The sequence below is a fragment of the Argopecten irradians genome, chromosome 12, assembly GCF_041381155.1.
Source record: "Argopecten irradians isolate NY chromosome 12, Ai_NY, whole genome shotgun sequence".
Taxonomy (NCBI): domain Eukaryota; kingdom Metazoa; phylum Mollusca; class Bivalvia; order Pectinida; family Pectinidae; genus Argopecten; species Argopecten irradians.
Window position 1 is genome coordinate 21,516,525 of NC_091145.1, and position 14,935 is coordinate 21,531,459.

The window sequence follows — 14,935 nt, forward strand, 5'->3', positions numbered from 1 at the left end:
ATAGTTCAGTATGAAGGTGATTGTACTGATATGATATTGTGTTATAGTTCAGTATGAAGGTGATTGTACTGATATGATATTGCGCTATAGTTCAGGATGAAGGTGAATGTACTGATATGATATTGTGCTATAGTTCAGTATGAAGGTGATTGTACTGATATGATATTGCGCTATAGTTCCGTATGAAGGTGATTGTACTGATATGATATTGTACTATAGTTCAGTATGAAGGTGATTGTACCGATATGATATTGTGCTATAGTTCAGTATGAAGATGATTGTACTGATATGATATTGTGCTATAGTTCAGTATGAAGGTGATTGTACTGATATGATATTGTGCTATAGTTCAGTATGAAGGTGATTGTACTGATATGATATTGTACTATAGTTCAGTATGAAGGTGATTGTACCGATATGATATTGTGCTATAGTTCAGTATGAAGGTGATTGTACCGATATGATATTGTGCTATAGTTCAGTATGAAGGTGATTGTACTGATATAATATTGTGCTATAGTTCAGTATGAAGGTGATTGTACTGATATGATATTGCGCTATAGTTCAGTATGAAGGTGATTGTACTGATATGATATTGTGCTATAGTTCAGTATGAAGGTGATTGTACTGATATGATATTGCGCTATAGTTCAGTATGAAAGTGATTGTACTGATATGATATTGTGCTATAGTTCAGTATGAAGGTGATTGTACTGATACATGTATTATATTATTAGAACTGCTGTGATGTAATATAAAATCAATTATTAAACAAATACTAAAACGAAAAATTGTTTTAGCTGTTTTTATTTCAATTACTGGATTTTTGTTTATAGAAAATAGATTTCTAAAAAATCAATACATGTACATTTGATAATACATGTATATTGCAATGTGCAGTACATGTAAATGCAATATGTTTAAGTATATACTTCAGCTTGTTATAATGATGTGCAACATAATTCATACATATAGATTAAAAATAAATGAAAAAAATATCGTGACTGAATTTCTGAAGAATCACCAAAAGAGTATTACATTGTAAATAGTCATCAACCTGAAAATTTAAAGAAAATCTCTTCAATACAATACAACATGCTTTCAACCTCTATCATCAATAGTAATATAATATTCTCGTATGAGGGTATAAAGGATAGGGGCATTCTACCGGAGTAGTTGGGTTTTACATAACTTAATAACTCACAGGTTGAAATATATATATATCCCTATCCTTCATACCCAGCATGTGAGAGGGTATTATTCTCTCAAATTGCATCATTTATGAGAACTTGAAATATTTGCTAAAATGGTGTGCTTTCTGCTCCCATAATACATGGAACTTCATGTAACTATTATGTCACATTTATGCTTTCTTAATTATCTAGGCACTTATGTAATAAACATGTAAAAAATTTAAAAAGATAAAAGAAATAAACATGTACAGGATTATTGGTCAAGACAGACTTCAATAGCATATTTGAACCAATGCACAGGGCATTTAAAATATTGGAAAAAATGAAAAAGTTCTTGATAAGACAAATTTATTACAAACCTATACAGTTTTGGTCTTCATTTATGTCTGGCCAATTGAAATTAAAGACCTCAAAAGGGGGAGGGGCGCTTATAGGGACATGGGCGCTTATTGGGTTGAATACGGTATCTAACACAAGAAGCTATATGAGAGAAATAACAATGAATTTTGGAATGTAAATGATAACATTCAACCATATTTTTGTACAACTTAAGAATTTGGCACAATGAAAAAATATGTCATATTTAAGGATAAATGGAAAATAATCACAATCATTTTCAACCTTGAAAAAAAAACACATGTCATATGCACACAGTTCATTAAAAAGTGATAATATTCATACTGTGGTTTCTTCTAAGATGTTTTACCCCCTTGAATTCCCACACATTGATTACCATCCTAAACCAGTGTTTTCTTACATCACAAATTACTCTCTGCTCTTATAACAAAATTCTCATTAATAAATTTTCACATTTCCTAATAGTATCACTTGCTCTAATCACTCACTTCATTTGAAATCACTGATTTCACACCATCAAGTACAATCTTCCCACATCACATTTCTAATCTCAAATTTCTCACATGATTGAGATCCACTTTCTCATGTGGTCTCGTACATCACATTTCTAATTTCCAGTTTCTCACATGAATGAGTATGTGATGTCACACATCACAGATTTTTTCCTCATCATACCAATAAATAATGGTAAATCTTCTTATCCAATATCATGTATTCAGTCATTTCCCTGTAAAAGTCTTGTTCTCTCGGACACAGAATTATATTCGTCATCGCTGTCGGAGTCACTTCCATCCTGAATGTTGCCCTGGTGAGGAAGTGGCTGCGTTTCTGATTGTGAAACGCAGCTCTGTAAGCAGGGTACCCAACTGAGGTCAACAAGGTTATTGTACAGGGCTGTTCCTATCAACAGGAATAGAAAACCGTCCACTGTGGAGAAAGAAAAAATAACCTGAAGTATTAACAACTCTATGGTGGGATTGACAATCACTGAGAGTTGTGATTCTAGAAACACAAACATGATTTATCAGGAAATCTTCCATAAAAGCACAGCATCATAACATTACCAAGAAAAACAGTGGTATGCAATCTGAGAAGTGTTGTAAATGGGCATGCAGGTCCCAAAAGAGATGCCTAGAGATAAAACAAATATCTTACAAGACACTCTACCTATATCTAGTACAGTATATTGTACATTGTTGTATGAAATATGGAGATGAAAGTGTTTATACCCACCTTGTAAAAGACCATATGTTGTATCAAACGGCTCACCAAACCCCTGCATAAAAGAAAATACCGTAATTTTCCGCATATTGCTTGCTTGCTATACAATTCTTTTTATATCATTAGTGTTTATGCTACATATAGTACGAAATCTTCAATTCACTGAGATTCTCATAATTATCAATGACACTTTAATTTTTCATTTGCTTCTTTAATTTCAGTGCTGCCATAGACATCTCTAATACCCTGGTATATTTTCATCAAATACATTTTATAATGTAGACACATAAGTATTAGAGATAGAAACATCTACATTTACACTAAGCAGTTTACAGAATTTGTTTAAAGTATTTTTAACAAAGAGATATTTCAAACTCAAATCAATTAAGAGAGTACAAGCCATTATAATATACCTTGTCAAAGGCGTAGTAGATAAAGAGATCCATTCCCCATACTAACATTGTACGACAGGCATCAATCAAAGTTCGATGGACAGCTGAAATAGATATTGTAAATATGGTAATAACCTACATGCTCCATTATATAATCTGACTTTCATAGATGTTGAATCCTTTCTTTGATTTGTAATTGAATACTGATTATGCAATACTATGTGCTCTTAAAGGTTTCATTGTAAGTTCACATAAAAAAATCCAAACATTGATGATTGATGTTAAACACCAATGCCTACTCATATGAGGTGATACCTCCAAATATCAAATACAGAATCTGAAACAAGTGTTCATTTTATATGAAACCAGTCATAGAAGTTTTTACTTTTGAATGCTATTTCTCAGTATACACACCCCAAGCCACTGTCAATTCATTCACTCAATACTGGTGGTGGATCAACTGAGTATCTTACCTGTATGACTCCCATGAATCTTACCTGTAAGACCCCCATGAAGAATCTTACCTGTATGATCTGCAATCTTATCTGAATGATCTGCAATCTTACATGTATGATACCCAGTCTTACCTGTATGACCCCCAACCTTACCTGTATGACCCCAATCATATCTGTAATACCCCAATCTTACCTGTAAGAGACTTGGTGACAGCTAACCCAAAATAATTGTAGAAGGCTATAGACAGTAGATACAGGAGACAAAACACCAAAAGTCTAGGCTCATTAGCTATCTGGTACAGGGCGTCCAGGCTGTTCTCATAGCTGTTGTTTACATCCGACCCAGGGATGTAGTACATTGCTGGAAGGACTATCTACAATGATGAAATTACACAAATACAATAAGGACTATGTATATACAGCAAAGGAATCCATTTCAAGTATTTCAATATACACAGGTTAGAAACTTGGTATTGAGTGTCACAGAGTTATCTATCCTTTTGATAACTGTGTGAGAAAATTTTGTCATACGTGTTTAACCTGACATTGGCATTACAGTCAAAACAACCAGTATCTGTCCATGATCACAAGTTTAGATAACTCTACATACTGAAATACAATTTAAGCATTTAGCAAAGTTTTAAACTAGGATTTATACTTAATATGAACTGTATACCATCTTTCCTTCGTGTGTGATTTACTTTCGAGAATTTCATCGAAGTAAATTCCTTGAAGTTTATCTCTGCAAATCAGTTATCTACCATCATCTATATATTGATAGGAATTATCATTCAATTGTTAAATCCACAAATATTAATCTTCGCGAACTTGTTTTGAAATGGAAATCCTGAAATTTGATAGCCGAGAAAGACACTTAATTTACAGTATATTTTTCATTAAAATCACTTTTTTACACTATATATTACGTACACGTATTATACTACGGTATAAACTCACCACAGACATGAAGATAACACCATAAGTTCCCTCCAGTCCAACCACCTGTAACGTCAGAAATTCATTTACAATAGATCTATAAATACAATGTACATTTAGGATTCCAAAAAGTATGGAATGACACATACATGTAGTTAACTAAACAATGAGTGGTCTCTGCAGGACATATCAGTTGTATAAGGAAGCATTTATCATAAGGAATAAAAACATCATCATGAGTTCTGGGCTTATCTCCATCAATATTCTTATTTTGTCTAAAATTCTCAATATGAATGCCATTAAAACACAACTTTAAGGAAAATCTTACACTAAAGAAACTGATTCTGAATGAACATACCAATATTATATAATTTCTTATCAATGAAATTACATGCACAATGTTGCTTGCTAAAACTGTTTCTGCTATAAATCCTAATTAGCACCAAAGTTTCGCTGAAGAATTATATGTTTCATACTGTACTAGTCACAGCAAGCTAAGATGCATGCAATGGTTCAACATGAATATACAGGTAGTAAGTGAGTTTGTATCTAATAAGATAAAACATATTCTCTATCATTAGCACCCATTTACCTATAAATATCCTTTCCTCTTCTGCAGAATGAATTGAAGTTGTATAAATGCCCCATCCCATGACTTTAACAATGTTTTACAAGGTGTGTTGCTTCTAACATCAGCCTTGTATTCCATATTTCATGAACTTTCATGACGTCATAATGCATCTCAAAGGATAAAAGGTATATGCATGTTTACTGTGACAGAAAAATGAGCCATGAGTACAGAAAGATTTCAAATATCGCTGACTTTTTTATCCAAATCTCTTTTCTGGTTCCCTATTAAATGCCCTGTTTTGGACACTAATTATGGCAAATACAGTAATAATTAATATGTAGTTGTTACAGGGAGCAGGGGAATTGATTTTGTACATGTAATTTCAATATCTATATGTATGAAAATGGAGGGTGCCTGTTGGTGAAGGGGCTTTAATTTTTATAGACTAGATAACTGACAGAAAGTCAGAAAGAGACAATATCTGATATGGACATTATTATAAGTCTTCCACATACGTGATAACAATGAGAACAGACAATTGTGTATCTGTATATTACAGAGTCTGCCCTTGTGGATAGGTATTGATTGTGACATAAAGTTAACGAGCAATAAAGCCATAGTTTTTAGAGAAAACAATAACATGAAATTTGCTCACAAAATAGTGACATCACAGTGGACACCCATTCGCAATGTAGGTGTCAGTGCGGGAGTATATGCCATGTTGAACAATAAGAATGGCATCTGTATACTTACCTGCAACGGATGTAGGCTTCTTTTCTTTAGAAATATCTCCTCTACAATCATCTGTGAAGCACTGACAAGTTGGCTGGATATGATCAGTATTATACCTATAGAAGGCAATCAATATATCATACTCATTAGAATCTCATATCCTACCAAGCAACTTTCTATATCTATGCAAATTGAGTTTCATTGTTAAATTTATTAGAATCCACCTTCATAGAAAAAGTAATTCTATTTTAGCCAACTTTGCACTTTGAACGTTTTGTTAATTTTTTTTATTCCTGGGCTAAATAACAGTAAATTTTTCATGAATACAAAAAAAAATAATTATCTAGTGGGCATAAATGAAGAGAACATAGCCTGTACAGATACATCCTAGATAGATTCTTTAAATCAACATTAACATTATCTATATTAAATATGCTCCACCGCTGACAAATGATATTTTTTCACTTTTTTTCACTATCAAAAACAGCAGCAGACGATTTAATTTTTCTTCATTTACAGAAGTTACTTACTTTACACCATTACCATCGTTGAAAAGTTTGAGCTTCTAATTTTACTTCAAGTTTAAAATATCGAAAATAATTAATTGCATCCTGAAAAAAATCTGTTGCACTATATCCTATATGGAATGATGTACTGATTGCGCATGCACCAAAGGCATAATAAATTATTTTATATTATATTTTGTGTTAACTAGACATATATGTACACGATTAAACACCAATTATTGTTCAAATTATGAATATCATTTATGCTCTGTCGGCGGTGGAGCATCTTTAAAGTAAATATAGACTTGTGTTTGACATTTACCTAGAATAGTGTTGCCAGCCTGTTGGTTGCTTCTGTCTGCTTTAAATATACTGGAACAGCCCACAAGTATCAAGCCTGCCATTGTGAATAACATCCCTGTCCATTTAATACATCCGATCTGCCGCTTGAGGAAAATCCTCTGAAAAATGAATACATATATATATATAATCAATCCTGTCTATAAAGACCACCCAAGGGACAAGGGAAAAATGGTCTCTATATAGCAAAGTGAGAGTTTAAAGCCGAGATTTATACCAACTCTTCTTCGCTTCCCCAATGACGTTTCAGACCAAATTTGGCTACAACCCATGCAGAACTTTATAAAATGTAATGATTACTGACTTTTTAATGCATTGTGTTTCTGGAAGCAATATGTCACTTATATTGAGTGAGTAAATATGATATGGTTAAGATAAATTTAAAACAATAATATATTTAGGTACTTACTGATAAAATTCCTGCAAATATAATGATAGAGCCACGTAACATCTGCCAAACTGAAGCATCCACATACACCAAACCAATACCTGTTATATGGAAAAGAAATACATTTGTATACACAAATGAATGTAAAAGGAAAGAAAAATGGGTCATCATTTCTTTGGAATGAAATTGTTTTCAATGATAGAACTACAGGCAAATCTTGATACAAATTCTACCCTCACAAATCTACCATATATGCCATAGAAGTGTATCAGGAGAGGAAAACTGTAGCAGCCAGATCAGTTCCCGAACCCCGAACCTCCGAACACTAGCTGGATCAGACTGAGCTACCTGGTCACTGATAATCGACTCAGTCCAGTCCCTCTACACAAATATACTCCGAAAGATTGCTAAATTGTTAAAATGTACAACTCATGTAATGTATGACATAATTAAAGCAAAAATGTGAATCTGGTTAAAATATTTGAAATGGTGACCCTAAAATAAGACTTGCATCACATTTTAGCACTTTGTGAGAAGATTCTAGAAATCAATAAATGTGTAATCTTGATCAGTATAACCTCATGATTACCTACAATGAGTGAAATATGTGTTGCATGTCACGATGATCAGCTTTAAAATAATACTTAAGAGGGTATGTGTACTGTTAAGGCTTTTCTCCATAATGTTATAATACAATGACACATTCAAATGAGCCATTAAAAATATATGTAAGAGATAAATTGCATGTACCTGCTAGTGATGTTCCAACCAAGTCACATACTGTTGGGAAAGCCACAACCAGTTGTATCAACCTGTATAGATAAACACATAAATACAATAAATGTGATCAATTAAGTTATGTAGCAAACAATACAATTACCACCATTGAAAAGTTTGAGCTTCTACAAGTAATTTTACTAAGTTAAAAATATTTTTTTCTTAAATGATTAATTGCATCCCGAAAAAATTCTGTGTCTCTATGTCCTATATGGAATGAAGTACTGATTGCACATGCACTAGAGGCAAAATAAATTATCTTACTACCGTATATTTTTTGTGTTAATTAGACATATATACACAATTAAACACCCATTATTGTTCAAATGATGAATATCATTTATGCTCTGTCGGCAGTGGAGCGAGCATCTTTAAATGATTAGTGATATCTATATGGCTATGATAGGCTTAAATATCCACAATTCATGAAGTCAATTTAGATTTCCTTAATAACAAATTTATAGAAGGATGATTTAATATATGTAATTTTAATTCACATCAACATGTTTTTTCAATGTATTATCAAATCTATTACTTGCTAAGACTTCAGAAACAAACTTTGGGGAAAGTGACATATTTGCAAGCTATAATTGAAGATAAAATCAGTGCTAGATCTTGGTAGTATAGAAATCAAGACTTTCAAAAGAAAAATTGATACCATAAAATGAAATAACACTGACTTACCTAACACAATCAAGAATTATTTAACAACTATTCTCATGTATCTACCCTACAGGGTCTCAATCCTCAAACTAAGCAAGCATGAGGAGGAGGACCATTGTTATTATTTTTCATTATTTTCCTACTTTCCAAGTTAATTCACATTACAGTATCATGACTATATAAATGACAGTTACCTGTTAGGGTGGGGCATCTCTGCTGCATTGATATGATTCTGAAAGTAAAACATAAATGATATCATTTATGTATTATTATGAATAAATCTTATATATGTAACCCTGGTCAATACTAACCGCAATATACCCCTTGGCTAGAGAGAACTTCTCTTTAGCTCGTTCGGTCAAGTGTCAGACTAATAATCCAGAGGTCCCGAGTTTGATTAAACAAAATAACACAATTAAAGCAGGCGACTAGATAAAGACAACACTAGTGATATTAGATGATATCAAACACCAGGTATGTTTTAAGTGACGAGTATTGCTACCAGATTGGCACCTTATTTGTTTGAATAAAAGTGAAATAATTGTTTACAAGTAAAGGACTGTCATAAGTAAAGGCTTCAGCAAACATTCCAGTATTAAATGAACAGGCAATAAATGTTTTCAAAGCATTCTTACTAAAACTTAATTAAAACCACATAAATTGTATCAATATAACATAAATGACATCTACAATGTATTTCCGGAACTATGAAGGAGGAAGCGATGAAATATGGAGATGGTAGAAGCAATTGCAACACGAAACAAGAGGTCCAAGAGGCCTTGACGGTCACTTGAGTGCTGATACAGAAAGAGCATTGCAAAGTTGGTTCAAATCTGTAAAAAGTATTTACGAATTAGAATAAACTTTAAAGTTGAACCTTCGTATTAGAATTTTTTTTTTTCACTTTGATCATTAGTGTATTATGTTACCAAACCTTGTGCTTAAAATTCCAATTTGCTTTGCCAACGTTAAACAACAAAACCAAACTAGAAGTCAGTTAGTGTCAGTGATTTTATAAATTTCACTTTTAAATCTATGAAGATTATTTAGTTCCATCAAACCTGTGACTTCAGAAGCAGATTTTTGAAATTTTAGCCATTTTGACCCATTTTGACACCGCCCCTCTGGCCTTGGGGGTCGGCCAAGACCAATATGGGTATGGTGTTAAAATGCTATTTCAAGCTAATAGTTCTAACCCAGTTTGACTCATTTCCTATGAAAACAAAGCAAATAATGTTCACAAATATGTTTTTCTATATAAACTATAATAAACTTGACCCCCTCCCCAGGGGAAACCATGAGACCCCAGGGTCATATTATTCACAATTTTTGTAAAGGACCTTAAGACCTCTCTATCGATGAAAAGTATTTGATTCTACCAGTTCCAGAATTTCAGAAGAAGCTTTTTGAAGTTTTAGCCTATTTGACCCCTTTTGGCCCCGTCCCTAAGGTCCATGGAAGTCAGTCATGGAAAATTTGTGAATAGGATTCAATGGCCATTTCATAGGGATAATTCTGACAACAATTGACTAATTTTCTATTATAAATGACCAAATAATGCTCCAAAATGTGTTTTAACTATATAAACTATAGTAATGCTAGGTTTACACAATGTTCCCGGCGTCCACGGCAGCCCCGTTTCAGGCCACCATGGACAAAACGTGGTGACCGCGAGACAACGTAAGACAAGGCAGAAGAACGTGACAGACAAATGTGAGCGGTCGTGATTACCTTGGATGCCGTGCCAGATTTTTAAACTGTCAAAACATTTGCCACGGCAGTCACGGTACAGATGGTGAACGCCACAGGACGTAATAAAACGGTATTGACGTAACAAACGTAACAGTCCGTACGAGGCCGTAACAAAACTTCAAGACGGTCCGTGGTGGAACGGGCAGTAAGCAGGGTCCCCGGAATCTTCCCCGGTGATTTCAAGTTTCGTGACGTTCTGTTGCGTTTTTTCCACGTTTTACCACGGTTTATGCAGATTGGCTGCACGTTTTGTGCCGTTTTGTCAAGGTTCATCATGGTTTTGACGGCAAGCGTAGGTGGATGATAACCGTTTTGATGCGTTCTGTCATGGCACGTTACGGTTGAAAGCCCGACGTGATCGTCTTATTACGGTCTTACGTTGCAAGCAATATATGACGGAGTATCATTGCCTGGTCTGGTACATATTTGCTACTTCATGGAATTATTTATATTAATAAATAGAAATAGTCATATCAAACACATTTAAACCATCAAATTATACCAAAGCTATTATTGCAAAAGGCAGATTAAGTGAGAACCATTACAGAAAAAAATATATACCGTATTTTCCCTAATGAGGGCGCCGGGCGCGGGTAAATGACTGAGGGGGGCGCGGTTATTTGAGACCATTTTTAGATGTTTTTTTCTGAAACAGACTATAGTCATCTTGCTTTTAGTTTCGTATTTTTCTGAAACTTATGATAACCAACTTTCGTTTTGAAGTCAAGTAAGTATTGAAATTACATAATAATGAAGAAATGTATGCACTAGAAGTATTAAACATTGGTTAAATATGTCTGTTTCACGGAATTTTTGTATTTCATGCTAGCCTGTTTGTTTACCTTGCGTACACAAAATGGCGGACGGTGCTTTCGATCGCTACTTTCGTTTTGTGGCAGATGGGGAATACCGACAAGAGCACACAATAAAATGCTTATAAATGATAATATTACTGTTAGTTAGGAACCTTTATCATAGATATACAGTAAGTATTCATAAAACCTGTACAGACATCGCTAAAATGTTGATGCCAGTTAGTCTTCATCCATACACGTGTGTGGGACATTCAAGTGACACGTTTTGTTTTGAACATGGCGTTCTAGCTATTTCTATGTGTAAATACTTGGCAAGTTATTCAGTGCAATAAATTTATTGTTTATACAAGCTGATTAGATATCTGTTAGGCATCAGATTGACGTAAAACTATATTTCATTAGCGTCTGCAGAGACAAATCGTCACAATCTGGCACAAAAATTGTATGAAATTAGTTGATTTTTTTCAGCAAAAAACGTGGGGGCGCCCTTATTAGAGGAGGCGCTCTTAATAGGGAAAATACGGTATATATATCTATACCAATTATAGTTGAGATTTTCTTTTCTTTTAACACATTTTGTAATTAAAACGTGTTTGAAATGACATTTTCGGCAATAAATATTGTTTCGTTTGCTCAAAAAAAGCCCGACATCAGACTTTCATCACAGAAGGCCTTTGCGGACCGTAAAAACGTATCGGAGCTTGATCAAAACGTGTAAAACGTAGCAGACCTCATCAGATCGTAACAGGCCTAGATAGAACGTAGTGGTATCCTTGATAGACCGTACTAAAGCCGCAGTGTACCTTTAATAACCTCCGGGAACAGCACTTTCCCCTATATCTACGGTCCACCACGTAATCCGTATAAGACCGCGGCAAAACTTTACAAGACCTATATTAGCTGAACTTGAATACAGAGCCAAAAATAGCCAAAATTCCACGGTGCACCACGTTTCAGGCAAACGGGGCTACCGTGGTCGCCGGGAACATGGTGTAAACCTAGCATAAACTTAACCCCCTTCCAAGGGGGAAACCTGAGACCCCAGGGTCATATATTTCACAATTTTGTAGAGGGCCTTGAGACCATTCATCTATGAAGAGTATTTGATTCTTCCACATCTGTGAGTGGAGAAGAAGATTTTTGAAATTTTAGTCAATTTTACCCCTTTTGGCCCCTCCTACAGCCCCCTGAGGAGTGGGGGTCATATAATTCACAATTTTGATTGGTCTTACGCCTTAGAAGCTATGTGCAAAATTTCATTACAATTGCTTCAACGACTTTTGAGAAGAAGTCGAAAATGTAAATTGTTTACGAACACACGACGGACGACGGACAAAAGGCCATTAGAATAGGTCACTTGATACTTCATCTCAGGTGACCTAAAAAGCCCTAGGTAGAATTCGGCAAATACTGTAACTACTAACAAAAGCTACTAAGTCAATACAATTAATTAGAATGCTAACATTGTACGAATAAGTCAATTGATTACTTATCCTAGTTAAACTCTAAAAGTGGCAGTGCACCTTGGCTACACAGATTCAGCACCATGGATACAAACTCACGCATATACACTGACCCATGCTAAACAAAAAAGTTGGAACCATGGTTACTAACCTTAGCTTCACAAAAGTCATCAACTTGAATACCTACCCTACCTACATTTTAAAGGTCGGCTAAATTGGTTTTAACTCGCGCAAAAAGACAATTACATACAATGTAGATACAAAATCCAAGGGGAAATCTGAAGTCAATGGTCACTTTTCCCACATCACAAAATAGACAAAAGTTCAAAAATAATTAGAATTAGAAAAAGGCGGCATTTACAATCTAATTAACATCTTTTTTAGCGTCTTTTTATCAAACAAACAATAGACTCAACCTGAAAAGAATACAATTATTATGATAATAAATATATAATACAAATATACAAAAACAAAATCACATATAGAAGGTATGACTTGTGCTTCTGTAAGCTGATATAATAGTGTTATCACTACAATGGTTACATTCGATATATATATAAAACAGGCACAGAAAACCTGAATGTAATAAATTAAACAACCTAAAATGGCATTAAACATCTGTCAAAAAATGCATTTTAAATGTATATATATCTACAGGGTAGCGTTTATTTCTGATACTAATTAAAAAGTGTGTGCATTGGTTGCATTTTTTGGATGAAACCGCCAAAATAATTAGGTATTGAATTAAATCAAAAAGCGTGCGTTGAAGCTAATTTCAAACAACATTGGTTAATGTTTGTGTTTTTTAAGAAAAAGAAAATATCGCTTCTGTATGAATTCTTTCGTAAATTAAGATATTAATTTACTTGATTCAAAAGGGTATTACAAATCGAGCTGTAATTCGTTGTAGATACACACATATATATAGTATCATCCGCGAAACTCCAAGGGTTACTATTACTATCGTTAAATTCCCCCCTGGACTAATTCATAGTAAAACTGAAGGCAGTTAAGTAAAAAAAATCTTACCAATCACAGGCCGACAAAGATTTCCTTTGAAGACTACAGAGAGAGTGACGTCCAACTTCAAAGCCACACAGTTAACCACAATGTAATGTTGTATGGCTCTTTTGCTGTATATCCTGTTCTGTTGCCTTCAGTTATACTATGAGATAGCCAAGGGGTGGATATAATATCAGTTATGGTAGCCCCTGGAGTATCGAGGATGATGTAATATGGACATACTGAATAACATGAAGTTTTCGTTGTGTAGGAACTTTAATTGTTATCATGGTTACAATGGAACCACAAACATCAAAACAAATCTTGTTTCGTTAATCATTGTTATCATTGTTCCAGTGGCTAAATACATATACTTCTACCAATGATTTGCAAGCTCCAAACCACGAAAGAAAGTACCCACAAATATTCCATATTAAATACAGTATGTGAATGAGACAGATACAAACAATTCATAACCTTATAAATAACATGCTAACATTCTCACTTATCAAGCATCCAATGTACACTTCAGTCTGTTCATATTGAAAATAAGTTAACACAATTTAATTAATTGAAAAAATTATTCAATACTGCAAGAGTTCTGAAATGTCTGAGATCTCAGAGAAATCTTGACCCCCCACCATTGATATTTTTTTTATTAGTCAAATAAAAGATGGATCTTTTCTCTGATTTTCATGGGGGCATAAATTCTAAATATTTTCATCAAATGTCAAGATAGATATATGAATGAATTTCTGCTTTTCATCGAAAAATAAAGTTTCTATAAACAAGGACTAAGATGAACCTTTACATGCAATAATGAGGAAGATCCATTTAGCAATTTGTGAGAAAATACATATCTTATGAATAAATATTGGTTATTCGTACATGCTATAATGATATATTTTACCATTGCAATAAGTTGATGAAAATGTTGTCGTGCATAATGTCAAGTTCGAGTCAGCAAACTTGAGATTACCAGCATATGACCCTTTGACAGGTATGACTCTTGTTTACATGATAAAAAGTTGATAAGGAGTAGCAATAAAATCAAATTCCATTCATACCTTAGAATTAAAGCTCTAACATTCATCTTACTCCCATCAACTTGATATGTACCTCAATTTCCCATCACATATAAACCAATATATCTCTTTCATTTACATTTATAAATAATGAGAATGGAATCCCTCAAACACTTGTAGTGGATATATGTTTAAGTAGATAACGCTGAAGCCAAACTCACGGTCACTCATATCTTAAACTAAGGTCAGGATCGCTTGGCGACGGATTTCCTCACAAAATCTATCACTCTGTAAGGATCTGTATTGGCATTCTGTGACTGTAAAACA

At 33.9% G+C, this 14,935-nt stretch overlaps 2 protein-coding genes across 2 annotated transcripts in view; both read right to left on the reverse strand.

Annotated features, from left to right (window-relative positions):
* Positions 1–790: 790 nt before the first annotated feature.
* LOC138304995 (solute carrier family 35 member F6-like) lies at positions 791–10,579 on the reverse strand. Its single transcript, XM_069245411.1, has 11 exons — positions 10,391–10,579; positions 8,746–8,783; positions 7,862–7,923; positions 7,133–7,212; positions 6,686–6,824; positions 5,879–5,973; positions 4,576–4,620; positions 3,812–3,992; positions 3,185–3,267; positions 2,784–2,826; positions 791–2,477 (listed from the first exon to the last, which is right to left on the reverse strand). The coding sequence occupies exons 1-11, from the start codon at positions 10,577–10,579 to the stop codon at positions 2,266–2,268; spliced, it is 1,167 nt and encodes a 388-aa protein (XP_069101512.1). The 3' UTR covers positions 791–2,265.
* Positions 8,954–14,935, reverse strand: part of LOC138336166 (uncharacterized) — a 29,394-nt gene continuing 23,412 nt past the window's right edge. Inside the window, exon 13 of the mRNA XM_069285506.1 lies at positions 8,954–14,925. Within this exon, the coding sequence (XP_069141607.1) occupies positions 14,854–14,925 (72 nt within the window). The 3' untranslated portion in view covers positions 8,954–14,853. The remainder of the gene's footprint in view (positions 14,926–14,935) is intronic.